This window comes from Dermacentor albipictus, chromosome 1 (genome assembly GCF_038994185.2).
Source record: "Dermacentor albipictus isolate Rhodes 1998 colony chromosome 1, USDA_Dalb.pri_finalv2, whole genome shotgun sequence".
NCBI lineage: Eukaryota > Metazoa > Arthropoda > Arachnida > Ixodida > Ixodidae > Dermacentor > Dermacentor albipictus.
Genome location: NC_091821.1, coordinates 249,864,712 through 249,888,307, shown reverse-complemented (window position 1 = coordinate 249,888,307; position 23,596 = coordinate 249,864,712). Strand labels below are relative to the sequence as shown.

The following is a 23,596-nucleotide window of genomic DNA, read 5'->3' as shown; positions in this document are numbered from 1 at the left end:
CCACGTCCATGGTAGATGTTGGTACATGTTTTTCAGACATATGTACTGCCCAAGTTAGCACCTTATTGGCTAATACAATGGAATCTCAATAAACGGAAATCACTTAAACGGAACACCATCCTCATGTTTGGTTGGTTTTGTACTCATACAATTGTATTCAGCTTTATCGCTCAGTAAATGGAACTCCTGATAAATGGAACCAATTTTCCTGGTCTCTTGAGGTTCCTTTTAAAGAGAGTGTACTGCAGAAGAGTTTGCAAACACATACTTGGTTTGTATACACAAATTTTCAACCTAGGGTTATATACTACATTTTTGCTTGTGTGCACATGAAGCAGGCGGAATGAAAAATTGCACTCAGGGCTGTCCAGAGGGCCCGTGTGATAGCAGAGGGGCTCGGCCTCTCTGTACCGACGTGGGAGTGGCCCGCATCAGTCCCAGACTGATCCCTCAGGACCTAAATAAAGTTCTTCATACCATACCATACAAGTTTTAAATGAACATTCAGTTATACTGCAAGTTTTAAAGGAACATTCAGTTATACTGCTCTCATATGAAAAAGAAAAGTTGGTAGAAACTGACACACACAATGACGAATAGACAATTGTAGGATGACAACAGCCCATCCCATGGGTAAGAGGAAGCATCCTCTTTTTTATTTTAGTGCGTGTTCCCTTAAACCGCTAATGGTAAAAAAAAAAAAAAAAGTTGGGTGCAAAAACCCATGGTCAAGTCAAGCATGGCTATTGCTTATCCTTGCTTCAGTTGCCCTTGTGCTTCTTGGACATATCTCCCTGGATGAGCTCTCCAAGTGTGTTGCACACAGCCTCACTCTAGGGGGTGCTCGAGGAAGACGGGGACCCGAACCATCTCGTAGTCTTCGGACTCTACCTCACCCTGCACAACGGCCATCACAGAAGCTTCAACGTGTTGAAAGGCACAGCTTAGGTAGGGGCAGAAAGAGTACCCTCCCCCAACAGACTAGCTGTGGCCTACCTTCTTGGGTTCTTCGGAGTCTTCTGTCTCCATGGGCTCGTCCTTGACCGCTGCTGCAGGTTTCCCCCCTGTAGATGGACTGTCCGACTCTGCATGAGCGAAATTATGGCTTGGCTTAGCCATGGCTTGGTTTGTTTTTATGCAAAGTAGGTTTCAAGACTTGACACTCAAATTCTTTAAAGATACAGTACGTGAAGCAGAGACCTGACAGAGGGAGGGGGGGGAGGGGGGCCTTAAAGATCTGGACACCCGGCATTGGCCTACACTCCAGGATCCCCCTTTCCCCAGACACAGCTAGGCCGTGCACGGCTACACACGGCAGGGTCCAACCTTCGTGTGCTTGGGTATGTGGTGTCAACACACACCAGATGACTGTTGACACAGACGTCCCCGTGGGGCTTATTTAGATGATACAGTTTGCTTATGTTGAAGGCAACTGATTTTTAATGCAAAAAGTAATATGTATGTTTCACAAGGCACAATGATTCTACAGTAGGGGCTGGTAAATCAGTGTGAACTGAAACAGCAGTGTTGAAGGCTAAAGTGGGCAACACACAGAGCAAACACTGCACATACCAGTTTCAAAATAGCCCTACAAAATATTAGAGATATTGGGGGCGAGGAGTTACGGAGTCGCTATCTGTCGGAAGCGCCTCCCTTGCGTAGTATGAGGGATCACGTGGCACACTCCTTATAGGTTTTGCTTACGGCGCTCAATAAAAACACCATGTGGCAGCCCTCCTGGACATTTATGTAGGTACTCTCAAAATGAGGGAAGTTTTTGACTGTTGATATAATAATCTTCGGCAAACTTAAAGCACAGAATCGCTTACAGACGCTATCTTTTTACCGAATGCGTACAGTGAACGCCACTACACGCGGTCGTCGCAATGGTGTCTCCCGAACCGGCTTCTTGCGTGAAAGGTAGGCAAACGCTGAAAGTAAACTATGCGAAATATGTTCTTATAGTAGGCTGTCTGTATAACCAAATGGGGCATAACAGAATGAAGCCTCAATGCAGCAATCGCACGGGTTCGCAGCTACCGACTGCATATCTGCATGCATGTCCATGCACAATGTTTTGCTTTCGCTGCGAGTGCATTATCGCACCTTGTGCATGTGTGTGCATGCCCTGAGCTTTGGGCTGCAGCATATGAGCATTTGATAGTACACTAGCAACCATTGTTGCGTGGACGCTGCCAAAACTGTTGAAAAATAATTTCGTTGTGGACACGTCGACGCGGTGACTGATTTACCGTCACAACGATTCAATCTTTTTTTGTCTTCTAAACTCTTGGATATTTCAATATTATTTCTCAAGTTGCGTCGCATTGTATGTTTATTGGTCTTCTCAGCGTGCGATTTCCCTCGACTTCTTTTTCGTAATCCAGCGCATTAATCCATAACACAAACATGACCATATGCCATGCCTTTTTTTTTTATGTGTGTCTTACCACTCCCTTTCTGTTCAATTTTCACGTAACTATAATAATTAAGGAGTTGATTAGTTAAGACTAATTATCTAGTTAAGCAGAATGCGCAAAATAATTTGAGTATCTCCAAGCAATGGCAAACATTACCTTGGTTTGGTCTAGCCATGAGCAATTGCATATTTTTAAAGTATGGCTCAAGTTACGTGGGAGACCCTGTATACATACCCAGCATACTGTAAACAAGTACGGGCTCATCAATTTTAAATAAGTAAATAACTGAAAACTAGCAGTGCTACAAAGTAATCGTGTGACATGCAGGAGCATCAATGTATCTGCACAACGCATTCTTGTCTCTTGCACATCTGTTTTGAAGTGATATCACAAGGAACTGTGAATAGTGGTTGTGTTTTTTCATCTGCGAATGAGCTACACTAGCAAATAGCACTCATGTGAAATGGTAAGCAGATGACAAGAAAAGCAGCTTTCCCCCCCACATTTTTACATGCAGAAAGTTACAGAAGATATGAAAAAAGAAAAAAAAAGTTCCAACTGTCAACTCTTAACTCTTTAATTGGTCAATTCTCACCATGCCATTTTGCTTCATCCTCATTGCAGACTGTCACCTCCTCCTCCAAGTCAGGCGGGAACGTCAGCGTATTTGCACAATACATTATTGTGTCTTACTCATCCTTTTTAATGTGACAACACGAGGAATTGTAAATAGAAGTTGCATTTCTCCTCTTCAAATAAGTTGTATGTGACAACTAGCTTTCATTTGAAACAGTAAGCAGACGACCAAAATAGCAGTTTCTTTATCAAAAAAATTATGAGGAGTAAGCTGGAGAAAAATTTAAAAAAAAACATTAAAAGATTATCCATATCCAACCCACATCTTGAAATCTATGCCAAACGAAGCTTTCCTGACGTGAAGTCAAGAGCTTGACGAAATGTCTGGTTGTGGAGTAACGATCAGACATTTACGAGGTTCCCAGAGTTCTCTACTCTGCGTACCTCATAACAGGGAGCAAAATAGAACGCCGACCAGGATGGAGTAGTCTAAAAATTCTTCAACGTTTTAGCTTCCCCATGGAAGTTTTGTTCAGTATTTTATTTGGCCACATGCCTTTTGTACTTGAATGAAATCAAGAGTTTCAACAAATCTCATCTGGTCCAGAAGTAAGGGCTTAAGAGGCTTCATAGTCATATAGTGAACAAGGCTTTCGTGTGGAAGCCAAAACCTTTAAATTTTAGACAACGCCATTTAGGTTGGCATTCTGTTTTTCTTCCTATTTCATTTCATTTATTTTTTCCCTTAAAGGCCCGAAGGCATTACATAAGGGGCAAGCAAAATCAAGGTCAATGAGAAAGGATAACTTGACAAAAGAGAACAATAAAAAAAAAAGGAGTATGTAACAGTTAAATGTTCTTGTCACGCGTATACAATGCAAAGTAAAATTCACGGGATTGAAACACGAGAGAAAAAAAAAATATAGATATATATATGAAACAATTAATACACGAGAAAAATACAGTGAAAAAGGCATCACACGGAAAACAAGTAAAAATAAAAAATAATCAGCAGTTCAGAGTGCTGAATTGAATATGACAGGAACCTTTTGCCCTCATGAAAAATGGTCATTTAGTTTATCCTGGAATGATTTGCGGTTAGTGCATGATGCGATGGTATTTGGCAGGCCATTCCATAGTGCTATCGCGTCCGGAAAAAATGATGACTTTAGAGATAAGGTGCGACAGTTGATGCGTGCGATGCTATGGTCATGGCTTAGGCGGCTAGACGTCCTGTGCGGGGGTTGCAGTTTTTCGTGTCTCGTGCGTGGGTGATAGTAGAAATGATGAAGAAGACAGAGGCGAGATATAATGCAGCGTGACTCGAGTGATGGGATGGCCAGGAAGTGTTTCAGCGCGGTAATACTAGTTTTTCTTGAATAGCATGATGATATAAATCGGACGGCGCGATTCTGCACGGCTTCAAGGTCAGCGGCGAGGTACGCTTGTGATAGGTGCCAAATGGACGAGGCATATTCTAGTTTTAAGCGGATGAATGTTATATATGCTAGTTTTTTTTATGACGGGGGATGCGGCCTTCAAGTTACGGCGCAGGTATCCGAGTGTGCGAGAGGCTGCAGCGCAGATGTTTTGAACGTGAGTTACCCATGATGGCGATGGTGTTAGATGGAGGCCAAGATATCTGTAGGATAATGCGGAATCAATGGAAAATGAGCCAATACTGTATTGGTGCAGATTCACGGTGCGTTTTCTGGTGAAAGACATGGATTTGCATTTGTTAATGTTTAAGGAGAGGAGGGGTTTATTGCACCAAGAGGAGACAGTGTCAAGATCGGACTGAAGGAAAGATGAATCGCTGGTTGCCCTAATCACTCTGTATATGACGCAATCATCGGCAAAAAGCCGTAATTCCGATTTTATATTGCAAGGGAGGTAATTAATGTAAATTAGGAATAGTAGTGGTGACAGGCCGGCGCCCTGAGGGACTCCCGATGTTACATTGGAAAGAGGAGAGTGGCTATCATTTGTAGAAGTGAACTGCTTGCGCCCTGAAAGAAAATTTTCGATCCAATGGATTAGGTTGACGAGTATTCCTAGTGATGAAAGTTTTTGTAGTAAATGATTGTGTGGGACCCGATCAAATGCTTTGGAGTAATCGAGGAATATATCATCTATTTGGAGGTTGGCATCCATGGATTCGGGCAAATCGTGTATGAACTCTGCAAGCTGGGTTTCACATGAAAGGTGTTTCCTAAAACCATGCTGGTGCGGATAAAAAAAGTTGTTAGATTCAAGATGTGTCATTAGGTTTGTGGATATAATGTGCTTGAGTAATTTTGCTGGCACACTGGTTAGGGAAATAGGACAGTAATTAGAGGCTAATTTGCAGTCACGACAGTTTCAGAGAAGCAATAAGGTTCCTGATACCGTTAGTATCAACCTGGATCATAGGCATCGCCACTGATGAGGATTCTGGTGAAGTTATGGCGGTAGAGTTGCTTACAGGAGAAAACACCGAGACGAAATAGCGGTTCAAAACGCTGGCACATTGATCTGGTTCGACTGGTTCTCCATTAGTTCCCATAAGCGCTATTTGGTTCGGACGAGACCTAGGGGATAGAATGCGCCAGAATTTGTTGGGATTCGACTGTAGGATTCTATGTAGATTGATGGAAAAGAATTTATTTTTTGCAGCAGCTAAGTTTTCAATGTATGCTTTTGTACATTAATGATATCGGTCCCATGTAGTAGGGGAGTTAGATTTCTTTGCTGATCGATAAAGGCGCTTTTTCTTGTTTAGGAGACATTTCAGGCTTACAGTAAACCACTCATTGCTATGATCGGACCTAATATTTACTTTTGGAATGTATTTGTTTCTGAGGTTTATCATTGCTGTTTTGTATAATTCCCAGTTATGGTTAACTGTTCTGGATAGATAAGACTCACGGAAATGCTCATAAAACCGTGCAAGTTCTGCGTTGATGGCATCGAAGTTCGCTTTATTGTAATTGAAGATTATCTTTTCAGCGGTTGATCTAACTTTCAGCAGTAATGATATAGAAATGTGTAGAAAAGCATGGTCACTTAGTCCAGGAAGAGCCGTTACACCTTTAATGTCTTCAGGACTGCAGGTCAGCAAGAGATCAAGGGTGTTATTCCCTCTCGTCAGAAGTGTTATGGCTTGATGGAGACTGAAATCAAGGGTTAGATAGAGGAATTGCTTGGGCTCACTGGACTGCGATTTACTAGGTACGCTAAGTAGAGGCCAGTTAATCTGGGAAAAATTAAAATCGCCAAATAGAAAAAGAGGTGATTTGGGGAAGTTATCCCTGATGTATGCTAAACTACGGTAGAGTGAGTTGATGAAAAATGTCAAACAATCGGGTGGCCGGTAACAAATGCCAATTATAGCTTTCACAGATGAGGAATCACTAGGATTATGCCTATTCTAGTGATTAATGCTATAAATCTGCCCATTTCATTCCCGAGTCTGGCATAAAGGAAACTCACATTCTCATGCTACACAATGACACTCACTGTGATCATCTCAAAGAGCAAGTTGGCACTGGTATGACAAAAGTATGCATGTGATTATGGCCTAATAGAGCATAGGACTGGGGGGGGGGGGGTTCAGGTTCGATCCCACCATGCGGGCACGCAATTCAATTTTTTAAGTATGAGCTATTCGGCAAGAGAGCAGCATCCAGCAGCCAATGTCTGGTATGTCCAGGAGGGTTTGCAAAGAAAAAAAAAACAAAAAAGCTCCGCATTAAAATAAGACAATATTTTACCCCATAAATCTCCTTAACTGATCAATTCTCACCATAGTGCTCTGCTTCAGCATCTCTGCAGATGGTCAGATCACCCTCCGAGTCATCAACGGGGTCACGAGTAACACCTTTGTTGAGGAACTCTGCCCATGAGCTGTGGTCCTTAGGATGGTTCAAGGTGTCAGAGTCAAAGGCGACCTTCTTGGCAGGAGGCTCTCCCTTCCTTGGAGACCAAGACGTGCCTTGTCCTCTATTAGGAGATGTTGCCGGCATTTTTCTTCGCGCACCTCCATGACAATCTGCATAGTCAAATCCTGTCTTTGGATGAAGCACTTGTACGACGGTATCTACTCTGCATAAACCTTACTCTTGTGTAGAAGACGCACATCATAACTTAACAGGGTATTGACAATCTTGCATATTGCTTATTTTGGTTTAATAAGCAGATGTCAACTTGTATGAAGGCTCAACTCCTAGAGTGCAACAACAATCACTAATTAAAGATGTAATACTTCAGAAAACAGAAAATTGGGTAAGTTGGTACAGGTAGATCATGATCACTAATTGCATCTTTTGACACTACCTGTTTCAAATGCATTCCAAGTCCAGTGCCGTGGTGAGGAAACTTGCAGGTTACGTCATTGAAGTTTGGTAGTTTTGTAGTTTGGTACGTCATTGGTAGTTTTATGTTACCACAAACAAGTGACACATGTGCCAGTCAGCTTGCTGTGGCTAACATGATCGTATCATCAAAAGCAGCATATAATAAATTTATTTCCCTATCAATACAGGTTGATGTAAGGCGCAAGGCTAAAAAAAAACTGTGTGGGTCTTGCACCTCACATTTATTTATTTGCCCCTCTGCATACTGCTATCCACAGCAAAACTGGTCCCTTCATTTTTCTTCAATTTGTGCTCATTTGCACTCAACATGAGATAAGCCTGGCCTCCTTCTATGAGTACACAGCATCTTTCCCTCCCATCTTATTCCAAGTACTCAGTGGAAGAGACGGACTTGTCCTTGGCAGTTTCTGTTAAAAATTGTCTGCACAATTGAGACTTTTCGTCCACACTTCAAAGATTCCTTAGCTGCAACAAGACAAGCAAATAAACTAAATTCTATGATAAAGTGCAGCCTTTCCAAAGTAACGGCGTTTCAATGACACGAAGAGATGAATTTATCACAGCTGTGACTGACTGCTGCACCAGTTCTAAATATTACTGAGCCCTTTGTTAAATAGTGCACAAGATTTGGCACGAGTTCAGGCCACACCGTATTGTCTACCTAGCCATCTTTTCCAAAACAAAAAAATTCCTTCCACTCAAAGTTTTACTGTATTATACTACATTTTCCTGCACTACAGTGGGTTAAATCAAGTGGCCCACACAACATTCATCAGCTACACCATTTTCACGCAATTTTTGAATTTTATATATATAGAGGTGCTTATGTCCGTGTATTGGATAATGAAAAAGAATAAGAGAGCAAAAATCTAAGCACCAGAGTATGTGTGTATACACTGACACATGCAGCCAATGGAAGTTCACAGATGCAAGTTAACGAGGTGCATATGAAGGCGACAGTTCTGCCTTTGTATGGCATTATGCAGACATGCAAACCCAGAAAGTCCTTCATAGTTTATGCACCATCAGAGAGGCACAACTGAGATCGAGCCACACCTTGGGTATTAAGCAAAGGAGCACAGCATCCCCAAACCAAGCAATTAATGTGGAGGTGTGGTTTTATTAATCAAGGTGGTCACACCACTCTTATTTTTCAGAGAAAGGTGTAATACATGCAACAGCAATGCAGTAGTGCATGACGTCCCAGTCAAAAATAAAAAATAAAATAGAGAGCAAGAGAAAAGGAACAAGCTATTTCAGTTGGATTTTCTAATGAGACCCAGCTGGTTCCAATTGGACATCATGGGAGGGACAAGTTCCTATTGGGCTTCATGCTAAGTCCAATTCCAATTGGGCATCATGAGACGTCCAGTTGGCTCCATTCGGACATTGCTAGAGCTTGGTATGCGAAGTGGTCCCAATTGGAAGTCACGAGTAACCTCATGAAACAACAAAATAGTTGAATAATAATAGCAGAATTATTCATGTTAGTTTTCAAGTAGAAAATCTTTGTACTTTGGTGTGATCAATGGAGTTTAGCATTTAGCTTTCTGTCAAGGTAAAAATCTCTCTTGAAAATTTACCAATGTCTCATGAACCACTGGCACAACTTAGTCAACCAAATATCACTTACATATATATAGCGCCTGACATCTATCCCTCGTATAGTGAAGTGGTGAATTCTGCTTATGTCAAAAAAGAGAATTGCCATAGTGTATTCATGCACGAGTATGCTTCTTGAAAGGAGTTTTGAGAATGTTGGTGTCAGGTCAAGCTGAGGGCCCATCTGTTCTTTTCCCCCTTTGTTTTTCATGTTAATCCCAACGAGTCCAATCCAGAGACCAATTGGGTAGAATTGTGTTTAAACAAGCACATGGTGCAATTGGACCTGTCTATTTTTCCAATGGGTGTCCCAAAAAAGAATTGGAAATTTCCAATTGGTTTGAGCAATTTTTTTTTACTGGAGTTTCTGGCACAATTTTTGTGAATGAAAGCTTTATGCTATTGATATTGGTAAAAAAACCTGAGAAGTGTGCTAGCTGGAGATACATGTACTGCCAGCATCACTGAAGCTGTGAGCGAGTCATTCGAATGCTATTTTGGTCTTATGTTCACATTGTAAGGATGCTGATGCCAGTATATAAATGCTGTCAGTAGACTCAGACTGAATAGTTATCTGCACAAGATATAACTTCATGACAGAATGCAATGACCTGAAGACCACACACACACACACACACACACACACACACACACACACACGCACGCACGCACGCACGCACACGCACACGCGTGCAAGAAAAGCTGAATAAAGGAAAAGTAGTGTAGTTCATGCAGAAGTTGATACAGCAGGGCAGTTGCTGTTCATATTCACTCACACGTATGCAGTTTTTTAGCAGTGCCACCACCACCACGAGATATGGGCAAGTGAAATCACAAAAATGCAAAAATATACAGCATGCCCAATCAAATAAAAACAAACACACAAATAGAAGTCAATATGCACATTTGCATAAACGATTTAAAAATATCTTTAGGTTGTACAGAGATGACAATGGGAAAATGATAGTGCTGCAGCAACCACCACACATTTATGTCTTATGTACATGGGTCACCAGTGACATTTCACAACGAACCTTTTTTTAAAATTTGCTGACGCCTCTAAATGTTTCACTGAAATTGCTACAAAATGTCAATTTTCTTGCATTTCATTAGTTCACTGAGAATGGCAAAAGGCAAGCAAGGCAAAAGGCAAGCAATTAAGCTCACCAGACCCCGATGGTCCCTTTGGTAAACCTTTCGCTGGAGGCACCAAGTCGCACTGCTTGGTGGTTGGTGGAGATGGCTGAATCGAATGACTGGGCCTGTCTGTTTGCTGGTGCCAGGAAGTTGGTGGACCAGACGTGTGTGGTATGTAGCGGTGTCGGTCAGCCAAGTGCAACGATTGGGGCCCTGGTGACTGCTATAGCATTTGATCAAGGAGAGTGTATATAAATATAAAGTAAAAAAGGGGGAGTGGCATGCAAGCACAACAGCTCAAACAGCATGCACAATATATCAACCACATGCTCACAGCAAATGACATATCGAAATGTGGAAAACCAGGGTCAGTATATGGTAATCTAGCGATTCTTTCACCTTGATTCTAATCCTTTGTTATCATTCACTGCTCAAATCTGGCCAATCGTAGTGATTATACAGGAGGAGTGGCACTAGGACCACTGACAAATTGTGCAAAGGAAAAGAACTGGAATAGAATCGTAAAGATTATCCATGGCCCAGCATGCATATGCAATCCTTCATGTATGACACTGGTAAATGGAGGGTTTTTTTCGAATGGGCACCAAAGCCAGAACTGTTACTTGAGCTCTAAATAGCTTTATCAGTGCAGTCAGGATTTACTCCGACTAAAACTAACATTTGCTCTTTGACATGACATGCCTCTTTAGGACCAACGTTAATTAGTAAAACTAGGATGAGATGATTCACAACATTGACAGAGTTTTATTTCCTCTTGCCACACTATCATTTTTAGGCAGCTTCTATAGTTTGTTGCATAAAACATGTATGCCTGCTTTTTCAAAAGCTTCGTCAGCAGTTATCACTGTATATAAATTGTTTTAAGTCTTAAATAGCGTAATGTGCACATAAATACACAGCTACAATTTGATAAATGCTTTCTAAAGATGTTCCAAATTTGTATTGCCTGTATTTCAGAAGCCCTCTCAGATTCTTCCGACCCCCCCACCCTCCACTTATATAACAGGTGTCGCTATTCAGATGCGCAAAGTCTTAAAAAATTGTGACATAAGTACACATTGGACTATCATTCAGAGATACTGGCATACCTGCATGAGGAATGATAAGTTCAGCAAGTTAATATTTACTATTATTAACTTTTTAATTACTCACTTTACCGCAAATGTTGGAGTAACAATTTGAAAACGATCAGCACTTGAGGCACGTCTATGTAAAGTAGGAATTGGCAACTACCAGCAGATTAATCTTTTCTGCCATTAAAGTTGTAGTGAAAAGCCTCCCCCAGCTCCCCCAATTTCGCATCCTTTCTTCTTTTTGCACTACGACACAAAACGGATTGCCACGTATTTCAAGGCACACTTAGGCAGACAGGCCCTCCACTAAACGTTGCTTGCCCACATGCACATACTGTCACCTTTTTAATAATAATATTTGGGGTTTTACGTGCCAAAACCACTTTCTGATTATGAGGCACGCCGTAGTGGAGGACTCCGGAAATTTTGACCACCTGGGGTTCTTTAACGTGCACCTAAATCTAAGCACACGGGTGTTTTCACATTTCGCCCCCATCGAAATGCGGCCGCCGTGGCCGGGATTCGATCCCGCGACCTCGTGCTCAGCAGCCCAACACCATAGCCACTGAGCAACCATGGCAGGTCATACTGTAACCTTTTTGTCATTCTTTAAGGAAGAAAATGAAATGGACATTTTTTTCAAAATTGGTACCAGTAAGCTTTTTGACAATATATGTCAACATGCTTTGTTCACTGGATGCCTTCAAGCTCCACTTCAAAAGTGCAGTACAGCCTTAAATTTCCAGAAACTGGACTGCACTTTTGAGAATTTTAAAAATAATGACATTTGACCTTGATCCTGTATTAACTAATCCATTCTTGTAATGTAGCCATTCAGGTTAAAGTACTTTGACACTCAATGAGAGTAAAGTGATTAATAAAGTTCTTGACTCTTATACTGGGTGTTTCAGCAAACACTTAAAAAAAAGATTGCCTGTCGCAGATAGCACAGTTCTAGTCCATGAGCTGGTCTATTCAAAGAAGTGGACATTACTTGCACAAAAAATTGAAATCCATAATCGACTAATTAACAAATGTTCACTAATTACAGTTTTAACTAATGACCTTAAAGTAACCTCCTGGGAACCTCATTTTGTTTAACTAGATATGCAGAAGACAGCAATAGAATTCAGAGGTTCAAAATAAGAAAGGTTCTTGTGAATGAGTTGCCATTCTGCAGGGCACTGCTACAAGGAAACTGCATATCTTGGTATAAAAATGCAGTTGCTATGTGAGCCCACTTAATAAAAAGAACAGTGCTTAAGTTGAAAGTAAACAAGACGTCAGAGCAAGAAGTGGGAGCTACCTTACAGAGGTATTGTACACTAACAAAAAAGCTTCTGAAACAAAAGTTACGTTAATTTCATTTCAAGTATGCTAAGAATACAGGCAGACAGTTATCGTTTTCTAAACTGTGTTTTGCATTAACTGTACATGTCAAGACGTTTTCATGAAAATTATTTTTTCTGGGGATAAGAGAAACTTTACCCCAACCAGTCTAAGTCATTTTTCACGGAGCCAAGTGGTTGCAGAGCTTCATGGACAACACCTAGGCTAAATAAAATATATGCCTAACCATCAAAATATATGGTCTGAACGACTATGCACTGTTCATTTTGACCTGGAAACTGTGTTACACCTAGGTCACACAGGTGAATTCAGCGATGCTGCAGCAAATGTCACTTTGACAGCACAGTGCTACACATGAAAGGAGTGTCATATGGAATTGTGTCCAAAAGTAAATCCATATACATCTAATTGCACAACAACAATCTGATCAATAAACACAAGCCGAGAAAAGACTGCATTGCACCTGACACTTGTGCAAAGCACTGTGCATTTGAAAGTGAAGTGCTGAGGGTGGTTAAGTATTGGCGGTTTTTATTACAAGTGGCATGGGAACATTGATAACATTTGAAATCTAAAAAAAGGTCACAGTTTCACCCATATAATTGCTATCACAATAAAAGATAGTTTTACCTGCATTATTTCTGAATCCCTGCTATTGATGCTACATACTTTGACACAGCAAATGGCAGACGCAGTCACTGGCGAGTGCATTTTAGTGTCTACTGCGATTTGGTTAACTGTGCTAGAATTTTTACACAAAGTACAGTAAGAAGGAGATAGGATTCTTTTTTATTGTCCTTCGTGTAAAAATTCCAGTGCAGTCAACAAAACGATGCTGTAACAACTAGCTCCAATTGAAGCCATATTGGACACTGTTACTAAACCACACATATTACTAAAGCTATCTATGCGATAGCCTCCAAATGGCACTAATGATGAAGTGCACTAGCTCAAAGTAACACCGAATTTGCCTATCTGACAGGAGAGTATAAGTGTGTCAAAACAAAAATATCTAGCCAATTAGCGCTTTCTGGCATATTCAGGCGAGAACAGCGCTAAAGACATGGACACAGGTGGTCTCATGGAAAATGACATGTTGCGCGGATCGCGCGTTTCCAGAAACGACACGTATCTTATGCCGACGCAGCCACCATGATTGCCATGCCGGGCACACCCGGACGGCGGCCTGAAGGGAGACGAAGACATAGATGGGGACCGAGGGTGAGAGTCTGTTCATTGAAAGTGCAGCACCTTAAGTAGGCTCGGCGTCGCTACGTCAGCACCCTCCGAGGACAAGGAAAGTTGCAGTTTCGAAACCAAAACCCCTATGTAATAGTATCCATATGCCTTCACCTTTGTCTGTCTTAAGGCTGTTCCCACATAAGTTTAAATAACCATGATAGAGTGTATATGCGTGACTTAAGAGGAGGATGTAGAAACAGATGCACAGAGACAGCGCTGTCTCTGTTTCTTTTTACATCCTCGTTCAGTCATGCTTACACACTCTATCACGGATTCAAACTAGCTAGCCCGCCAACACGATTTAACCAAGTTCCTGAATAATCAACTAGCTGATGATTTCATGTATAGCTTTTTTACAAATGGAAGTTGGGGAAGGTCGTCCCGCTGCAGAAGTCCAATAACATTTGATCCCTCATTAACTGCAGCCTAGTTGCCCTCATACATACCTTTCAGAAAATAATGGCAGTCATTATTTAGCTTTTTAGAAGATCTCATTTTTCCCTCCTTGCTAATATGGCTTCAAAAAAATTTTCCTTTCAAACACAGCTTTACAAATGACATCCTTTACAAATCCCTTATCCTCTGCCATGGATCACTCATCTTTAATAGGTTTTTGGTTTTCTGGGTACAACTGGCTAGAATTCATCAGACTGCAGAAAATAGCAGTGTCAAGGTTTTGCATTATTGAAGATGGCTAACTTCACAGATGGTAGGATTTAAGTCTTCCATTAGCATTACTCGTCGGGCTCTCTTGGTGAAATTCTAATTTGCACAATCACTTGTCTAGTTACTGCCTCAAACTATATTAAAATGCGTGCCTCTGTGGCAAAAAAAAGCAATCCTGAGGAAATAATTTATCACATATTATATCCATATTTAAGAAATTTCAACAACATTTTCTGGAACACCATGTGTATATATGCTTCACGGCCTGAAAGTAAATATATAGCTACATGTTTCCTCAATCAAAGCATGCAGGCATCATGCAGGCAACCATGCAAGGTACTGAACAAGCAAAATAAAGCAAATAGGCATGCATGAATGCATATGCATCTTTATAGGATAGGCCACACAGTTCCGTGTCTACAAGAAGAAACTAGCAAAACCTGTGAGGTTGATGGCTGACACAGGACTTCACTCCTTTCTTGGGCAGCTGTTCAAATTAACAGTATTAAACAGAGCACCACGAACACTTATAACTTGCACAAGCATTGCAGAGTTTGTACCATAAATATGACAAGCCTCTCAGATTAGAAATCAATACTTATATAAATCAAGCAGCTCGTTAAGTTTCATCTATTCACCTTGCAAAACTGTGTTAATGAAGCTTGTTTTTTTAAAACATATTTGTTAACTCAATCTATGCTCAAAAATTATAATACAGTGAAAGCTCGTTAATTCGAACTTCAATAATTCAAATTTATGGATAATTTGAACTGTACGATTTGGTCCGGCCAAGCTCCACAGAAGTCTATGTATAAAAAAGTCCGTTAATTCGAACGCGAGAAGGTTCCCTCACGGATAATTCGAACTACGCTCGCCTGACACACGGCCAGAGAAGCGCGCCTACTGCCTACAAACAAGGCTGTATTGCCTCCGAAACGGAGAGAACGGCGAGAGAAGGCAAAATCGGAAAAAAAATCTAACCGACGCGGGGTCAGCCAGAAGGAAGCGGCGCCTGCCGCCTCTCCGTTCTACGTAACCTCCGAGACTTCTTGCCCGTTGCGAATCTCGGAGGCTTTGCAAATCTTGTACAGCTGCTAATGTTGTGTGGAGATGGCACGGCAAGCTCCAAAACACAGCGAATCCAGTACATCGCAGCTGCGCTTGCAATCAAGAACCAACGAATGAGGGCCTTCGCCACCTTCACATGTTCAGCGTCTTTGTCTCGGCAGTCTTCATCGGTTGTGCACCTCTGTTTTCAGCTTAGGAGGCATCGGCCGTCGCGATTCATTGTGATGGTGTTAAGCCTCGGCTAACGTTCGTTTCGGTGGACATCGGTGGTGTGGCACAGTCGGACCCAGAGCTTCAACTTGAAGAGGGCGTGTGCCCGCGGCACACGCCATCACTTTCTGACACGCCAAATTTCTGACTTGCCCTACTGCTTCCAAATCGCAGTGTACTGTTGCCCTCCTTCACTTTCGTTAGTTCGAACTTTCGTTAATTCGAACTGAAGCGGCTTCCCCTTGCGGTTCGAATTAACGAGCTTTTACTGTATAGTAGTATCAATATCCATTTTGTTTGTCTTGTAGTCCCTTGACAGTCCCATATGTTAGACCGCTGCTGCAACCCTTCAAAGGGTTCTGGGGTCGATCCTACCAAAAATAAAAGATTGATTGATTGAAATGGGCACTATAAATGGCACCACAGCAGAATTATGATGCAAGTGATGCCATAAACCTTGGAATTTCACACTTCCCTAAAACTGCTCTGGTGAAGTGACTGACAGGACAAAACCTCATTTAAAGTAAAGCACACCAAGTAAGTATGCGTTAGAATGATTGAAGTTTCTGTGCGAATGTGAATACATCCATGGCATGAGAACCTCGAACTACCTAAACAGTGCAGCTCCAGGAAAAATAAAGCATAAAGGAGATAAGCAGAACCAAAGCAATTGTGACAGAACATAAATACTATTCTACAAACACATGAATGTCATGGGAAAACACGGGGAAGGCGGGAGATGGAAATTCAAGACGATGAGCAAAACAAGAACAAGTTGAAAGCAGGAGCTAACGTTTTCGCAAGTGGACTTTTCTTCAAGGCCTTGAAGAAGACAAGTTCACTTGTCAAAACATTGGCTCCTGCTTTCACCTTGTTCTCGTTTTGCTCATCGTCATGAATGTCATGGGAAGCATAAGCTATACATGCTGTAGAACTCCAGGCAAAGATAAAGCATAAGGGAGTGAAGCAGTACCAAAAGCTAATTTTATGAATGAGCATGCATGCTATTCTGTAAACCCATTAATATCACAGGAAGCTTGAGCTATCTATGCAGCACAACTTCAGGCAAAAGAAAGCAGAGAATGAAACAGAACCACAGCCTTTGACTAATACATTCTATTCTGCCCATTTCATGTGAAATTTCAGTGGCATCAGTCTCAAAGACAGAAATAAATGCATCTAAAGAATGAGACACTACAAGGCAATGAACTTGAGAAAAGGGCAGCCTGTTCACCAATTGAGTTCTACCTCACATGAAAAACTTACGTTGCATTAGTTCCAAGCCAACATTCAAAGCTGGTGCACAAAGTGGCATCTCATGGGAGCCACCAGAACTACCAATATCCTTGTGCTCCGCATCAGACGAGTCATCTGATGAATGCTGTCGAGAGATGAATAATCCATTATCAAGCGATTTAATTATGGGAAATAGAGTTCAAAAACAGTGCTACTGAGTTTACAATGCACAGTATAATTAAACGTTCATTAGACATGAAACTTTTCCAATTAAACTGCTTAAGTCATAGAACGCATGGTGCAGAAGTAGTCACAAATAGCACACTGCTGCCATTATTGCCAACAATCTTAAAAATGGTTTGTGCACCAGAAGACAAACTTCCATGTAAATAAGACATGCATGCAGGACCTGCTGACATACATGAGCCGCAGAACTCCACTTACGACACACCACATAAGCTAGGCATTACTCATTTAGCTGCAACCACTGCTTGAAACAGAAAGCTTGCTCAAATGATAGGTCTGGGACCACATCTCATAATGATTCTTTTCATGGTCTATTCCTTTTTCGCTTCATCAATGGCTCACGTGAAGCGTTGGGCAGAATGTTGCAGGTATGAGCCACCGGTACGACAAATGGCAAGTCTAACAAAGTCAGAAGAATGTTCACAGAACATGACCCTTTTGTCTAAGATGTTTACGTACTTTAAGAGCAGGATACAGCTGACATATTGCAGTAATAAAACCATGCCTGTCTTGGGGCTCTCATAGCAATTAGTTTTGCATACAGTGTATTACACACAATGCTGACTCTCATATATGTGCCACCAAAGTATCATACACAGTTAGGAAATATGGCTAAGCCCTTTTTACTATGCACTGTAAAACTGTGGGTATGTCTTCTGCTACTAGCCAAGCAAAATGCACGTACCTGGTATGCAATGAAAAAAGCTTGCACATATTCAGTTTTACATGGCTACTGCATGCAGATGTACCAACAGATGGTCGTTCTTTATAATGCTGTATGATCGAGCTTATGATTTGCTATAGGCTCCGGACACTGCCCAGGAGGTGGGTCGGAGCAAGAGCTCTCAGCACCTTACATGGCAAGTTGTACGTGGCAACACTGGTATGGAGGGTCCGGTCTGCCAGTGTTGTGTTAGCACCAAAACTACATGTGCACTTTTGCTACAGAAAGGGTGCAACTTTTGCTTTGCAACTTCAAGCCAATGGCAAAATTATTCGCTTCCACCTAAGAAATGTACATCGCTAGACATGTGCTCACCGTGAAAACCGCTGGCATTTTTATGCTGGAGTAGCAGCATTCCAAGCGATGGAAACACAAAGTGTTTCTTCGGAAGCTGCCACGGCCTATATAAAATTATGCTTTGACATAGAGGTTCAGCAGAGTCTATGAGCTCAATCAGCTCACTATTCGAGTTGCTTGCTCTTTGGTGGCACTGCTTTGATGCTCTTGTGAGCCCTCAATTTTCACTTATCAGCGTGCTCAAAGTGATTAACCACTTCTCGAGCTAATGCAGAGAGGTAATGTTGAAGTGTGCCCATTATATTCAAGCCATCGGAATGTCAATGTCTTTCGCTGAATCACTGTAACTGCAACCATGCTTTGAAGAAAACAAAATGGCAAACAAATTTTGCGGTGCATGAAAGGCGACCTAAATCCGGATTTTTTTAATACAGGCCGCCTCACGGTAGACTTCTGGTGCACTATTACTATTATGCATTGCAGTGCTATTTCAACTCAGCAAGAGGCATCACACTAACCAAAGGTAACTGAGAAATCTGACTAGAATAAACTCATCTTGAGTTGCTAATCAGAGAGAATTGCTCCGGTTAGCTGTCATCACTGCTCCATGTGAGCAGCACCTAACAGGCGCATACCTTCACCGGATGCTGAAGTAACAGAAATCTGCTCTGACCGCCAGTGAGAGAGCAGAGGCGGGCCTATGAAGCATCGGCGAGGAAATCGAGCAAGGCATGTCGACCAGAGCAACAACCCATAGATGTATGTATGTCAAGCTTGATTTCTTGAACAATTTTCTAGCCCCAACACGGCAATGAGGACATCTTGACCAAGCCTCTTGTGAAGGGCGAAATTATGACACAAACGTCCAGCAATGCCATTAAGAATGTCAACATACAATCAAAAACACAGTCGCCGGTGATTCAACTGCACCCGTGAAATCACCGATGACACGGAGTGGAAGGCATAAGCGTAGGTTCACGTTTCAAAAAGATTCATTCTGTTATTCAACATGCCAATTCCATGCTGTGCCGTTGGCAGTTTCAAAGCCATGAACTACCCTGTCTCACAGGATGTCTATACATCCTTAAGGCCCTTAGTTGCGCTTCTGCTGCGACAGGTGGTACAGTCAGCCCCCACCGGCAAACGACTGTCAGGAGCTTATACGTTATTGGATTTTATTGTTTACATAGTTACAGATTGCATTCATTCGATTTGCGTAAAATTATCTACAACTAGCCGAGAAGAAGCCTTTTCCTAATGCAAATCATATAATGGTGAGTCACAATGGTTGACAATGCCCATCTCGCATCGTGACCATTGCTGTGCAAAATATGGTAGTCCTATAACCAGAAACGAAAACATATGTATTACATTGATATAAACACAGGATGAATGCCATCAAGCTTGATAATGAAATAATTCTGCTATATCTCCTATTATCCCAAGTTTTCCCATTAACAGGGAACGCAGCATTATAAATCAACGTACACACTGCGTTGCAAACTGCCGGGCCTTCAAGAACATATCGCGGTAATGCAGACGTGGTCGATATTTTAAATATTTATTTCATGTTTTTTTTTTTAACATCCGTGGAGTAGTGGTGGCCCATCCACACGACAATGCACGAGGCGGCGCAAGGCACAACGGCATCCGAGTGTTCAGTTCACGAACAGTAAAAAGATGCAAAGAGTGGAATAGAAATAATATTGTACGCATGTAGGAACATGAGAACACCGGTCGTCAAGCCATGACATTTCCGGCAGACAACTGGTTCTATGCCCTTGCGGTGCTTACGTAGATCAACGCTCGCAAATGGTTAGGCCTAGCCTAGCACATCGTTTTACGACAAAGCTGTGAAGTACAGCGTGGAAAAAATGCTGCACCGTACAAAACATCGGCTACTCTAGCTCACTTTCGAATGCAAATGAGCGCATACTTAAAAAAATGAAAATGTTTAAGTTTCGACGTTTGGCGATGCAGCATGCGGTTATTGTACGCATCGCGATTACAGGATCGGCTACAAAAGCTATTGTAGGCTTACATGGTGCTTCTGAGGTGGGCGCCCTAGTTCTTCGGGAACCTGTAAAACACAGGTATAAAAGCAGTTTAAACCAAGGAGCACGTTCCGAGAGCTCAACTAGCACATGAAACTCACCAGTTTTCCTTGCAAAGCAGCTTGTCGCTTGAGGTACTGGAATAACGGCAGCTCATCCAAGGGAACCAGTTTATGGCCGCGGCCATAACACGGCAGGGGTATTAATTTGATCTCATCAACAGGGGGTTTACCAGACTGACTGCGCTGATGCTCCATTATGTTAAAACCTTCGTCTTGAGCGTCAACTGCACGATGTTAGAGGATACACGCAGGCTGTTCAACGTGAAATGGAATTCTAGCCCGTGCTCTAACCCTAGCTGCAACAAGTGCACCGAGTGGCGCTGATGCGCATTACGATGATGATGATGTCTGTTAAGATAACAATGCAAATATTCGCTTGCACCGATCATGCAGCAAAGCCATATCAGTTGACACGTAATAATTCAAATTACTAGGAGTTTCGATGCACTCTCTTCGATATGTCACGCGATTATCCACTCTTACGCTCTAAAAAAAAGTTTGCATCCTTGTTTTGGGGTGTATATCTGCCACACAACGATAATCATCATCTGCCTTGATGCGTTTCCTTTCTTCAAAACGCCGCGCCCGCTACTTTCCTGTCGGGAATAACGCGCATGCCGTTCGTTACTGGAAAGTACTGGGCTCGCAGCGTTAAAAAAAAGGACACACATCAAGGCAGATGACGATTATTGTTGTGTGGCAGATATACACCCCAAAAGGTTCAAACTTTTTTTATAGTGTGCTGATAACGCGCATGCCGTTCGTTACTGGGAAGTACCGGGTTTGCAGCGTTAAAGAAAGGAAATGCGGACAAGACAGATGACGTTTATTGTTGTATGGCAAGATGCGACCCAAAGGGTGCGATTTTGCTTTAGAGTGTCGTTGTGGGTCAAGATAAGCTCCGTAGGGTGCAAACTGTCTCAGAGTGCGCTATAAAAAAAATTGTTACGACTGCATGTGGAACGTGCTAGAAACTTGGATGCTGCTGTTATACACTCTTAGACAAAGGTACACCTTTTGGGGTGTATATCGGCCACACAACGATAATCGTCATCTGCCTTTCCTTTCTTGCTACTTTCCTGTCGGGAATGCTATATGTCATGCTGATAAAGCGCATGCCGTTCGTTGCTGGGAAGTACCGTGCTCGCAGCGTTAAAGAAAGGAAATGCGGACAAGAGAGATGACGTTTATCATTGTGTGGGTAGATACAACCCAAAGGGTGTAATTCTGTGTTGGAGTTTAACGGTACTAATTCCGTACACGTTTGAAAAATGTTGCACCCTTTGAGGCTTTTCTTGTCCCACAACGTTAGATAATCGTCATCTGTCCTGCCCGCATTTCCTTTCTTTAACGCTTCGAGCCCGGTACTTCCAAGTCACGAACGCCTTGCGCGTTATTGGCGTAACACAGCATTCTCGACAGAAAAGTAGTAAGCGCTGAGTTTTCAAGGAAGAAAACGCAAGCAAGGCAAATGACTATTATGGTTGTGGTACACTGAAGCCCCAAAGAATGCAAACATTTTTAAGAGTGTAGGGCAGTGGCGTATAGCAACAGGGTGGGCCGGGGGGCCGTGGGCCCCGGGTGCAAGGGGCCAGTGGGGGGGGGGGGGGGAAGGGGGTGTCATATACGTCTGAAGACACCCCTCTTTCCGCCGGCTACACCCGGGGGGGGGGGGCGATGACAGAAGACCTATGGGCCCCGGGTGCCAGACGACCTAGCTACGCCACTGGTGTAGGGTCACACGTATACGCACTCAGTCACTGGTGTTCTGCTTAAATATGTGGCGTTTAATTAGATTCGGGGGTTTTAAGTGCTAAAACCACGATTTGATTATGAGACACGCCGTAGTGGTGGACTCCGGATTAATTCTGACCACCATGGGATCTTTAACATGCTCCCAATGAACGGGACAAAGGCGTTTTACTGCGACAGCAATTATATGGACACTTCATGCGCATTTACAACGTCAGCGTCGCCGTGATGTTCGCTGTAAAGTCCAAGTGCAGTATCCTCGTCAAAGCGTTCCGTATGCTCTATGTGCGAGTGAAAGCGTGCCAAGGCTAGCCAACTATGGTGGCTCAATCTCGCGCGCGCGAGGGAGGAAAGTGGCGTGGGAGAGCGCCGCGACCGGGATGTGCTCCCGCGACCTCGTGCTTGGAAGCGCTATACCATAGCCACTAAGCCGTGGCGGCGGGTAAATATATGGCGTTGCCGTATCTTTCCAGGAAAAAATTAATGGCAATATCAAATCATATCCGTCGGATGGCGTGTCGGAAAAATGACTGCTCCAGATGAAATTAGATTTGATGGAAAATTGCAGGTACGTTGTTGGTGCTACCCATGTAATACAAAACTCTTTATACCTATGTCCCACGGCCACTTTCGATCGCGGTCAAGCACGATCCGGACCGAAATTCTCGACCGCGATTGGCTCCTTCCAGCAGATTCCACACCGGAAGCAAATCCAATCGAGAGATTCGATCTCGATGGAGCTCGATCACGATGGAAAGTGCGCCGTGTGACAGCCGTATTAAGACGCGTCCGGAAACTTCTAAGGACAGCTATTATTGGTCTATGTCAAGACGTCTGATAAACGCATTTGTCAAAACGTCTAAAATACGTCTTGTGTTTGAAGTTAACAAAAACGTATTCCCAAAACTCGCAATAGCAAACTTTAAGCCGTTCGTACCTTGGCCGTCCACCTTATGTTCAGCTTGGTCAAAGTGGTTATCAGAAGCCCGTTCTTTAGCGTACGACCATCAGGCAAAGAAATGTGCAGTTTTCGAACACGTGGCACCTAAAGTCCAAAGAAAAACAAGTTTTCGAGCTAGCGACACTCCTCCTTTTCTGCTTGTTTCCTTCTCGTCACGGTAACGAAGCACTCCCAGAAAAGCTCAAAACCAATCAGGGCATGTAGAAAAATAAGAATGTTTGTTATTTACTTTGACAGGCGATGTACCACCGACGCTGAGATCCGGCTGCGCGTTCGCCCCGACGGCCTGGTAATACGGCCGTTTCAGAGTTCCAATGCCGGCTGTGTACCGCGCCAAAAAAAAAGAAAAGCAAGAACGTTGTCTTAAGTGCACTATACTCTGTCTCACAAGCAACGTTTAGCAGACGCAAGGCTCTAATGTATGGGAATACAGGTGCTTGCGTAAAACAAATATAACTCGCATGTCTGCTCGTACGCCGCTTTTGCAGTGCTGTGCAACGACGGACTCTCCGGACCCTTCGGATGCTACAGCCGTCGGTAGCAG

General features: G+C 42.7%; 1 protein-coding gene across 2 annotated transcripts; it reads right to left on the bottom strand.

Annotated features, from left to right (window-relative positions):
- Positions 1–599: 599 nt before the first annotated feature.
- Positions 600–20,677, bottom strand: LOC135900742 (uncharacterized). Of its 2 annotated transcripts, none has more exons than XM_065430291.2 (8): positions 20,379–20,677; positions 20,265–20,303; positions 16,987–17,101; positions 14,883–14,929; positions 10,121–10,313; positions 6,781–7,041; positions 997–1,085; positions 600–897 (listed from the first exon to the last, which is right to left on the bottom strand). In XM_065430291.2, the coding sequence occupies exons 1-8, from the start codon at positions 20,532–20,534 to the stop codon at positions 829–831; spliced, it is 969 nt and encodes a 322-aa protein (XP_065286363.1). In that variant the 5' UTR covers positions 20,535–20,677; the 3' UTR covers positions 600–828. The 2 variants fall into 2 exon arrangements, with proteins under 2 accessions (XP_065286363.1, XP_065286371.1); XM_065430299.2 differs by having other exon boundaries at positions 6,781–7,026; positions 20,379–20,675.
- Positions 20,678–23,596: the final 2,919 nt, after the last annotated feature.

What these genes read in the sequence shown, in the direction of transcription:
- LOC135900742 (XM_065430291.2), bottom strand. Translation starts at nt 20,534, where the DNA reads ATGGAGCATCAGCGCAGTCAGTCTGGTAAACCCCCTGTTGATGAGATC. An exon ending in CTGCTTTGCAAGGAAAACTG is followed by an intron (nt 20,304 to 20,378) that starts GTGAGTTTCATG and finishes TGTGTTTTACAG; the next exon opens with GTTCCCGAAGAACTAGGGCG. An exon ending in TGCTGAAGCAGAGCACTATG is followed by an intron (nt 1,086 to 6,780) that starts GTGAGAATTGAT and finishes TCGCTCATGCAG; the next exon opens with AGTCGGACAGTCCATCTACA.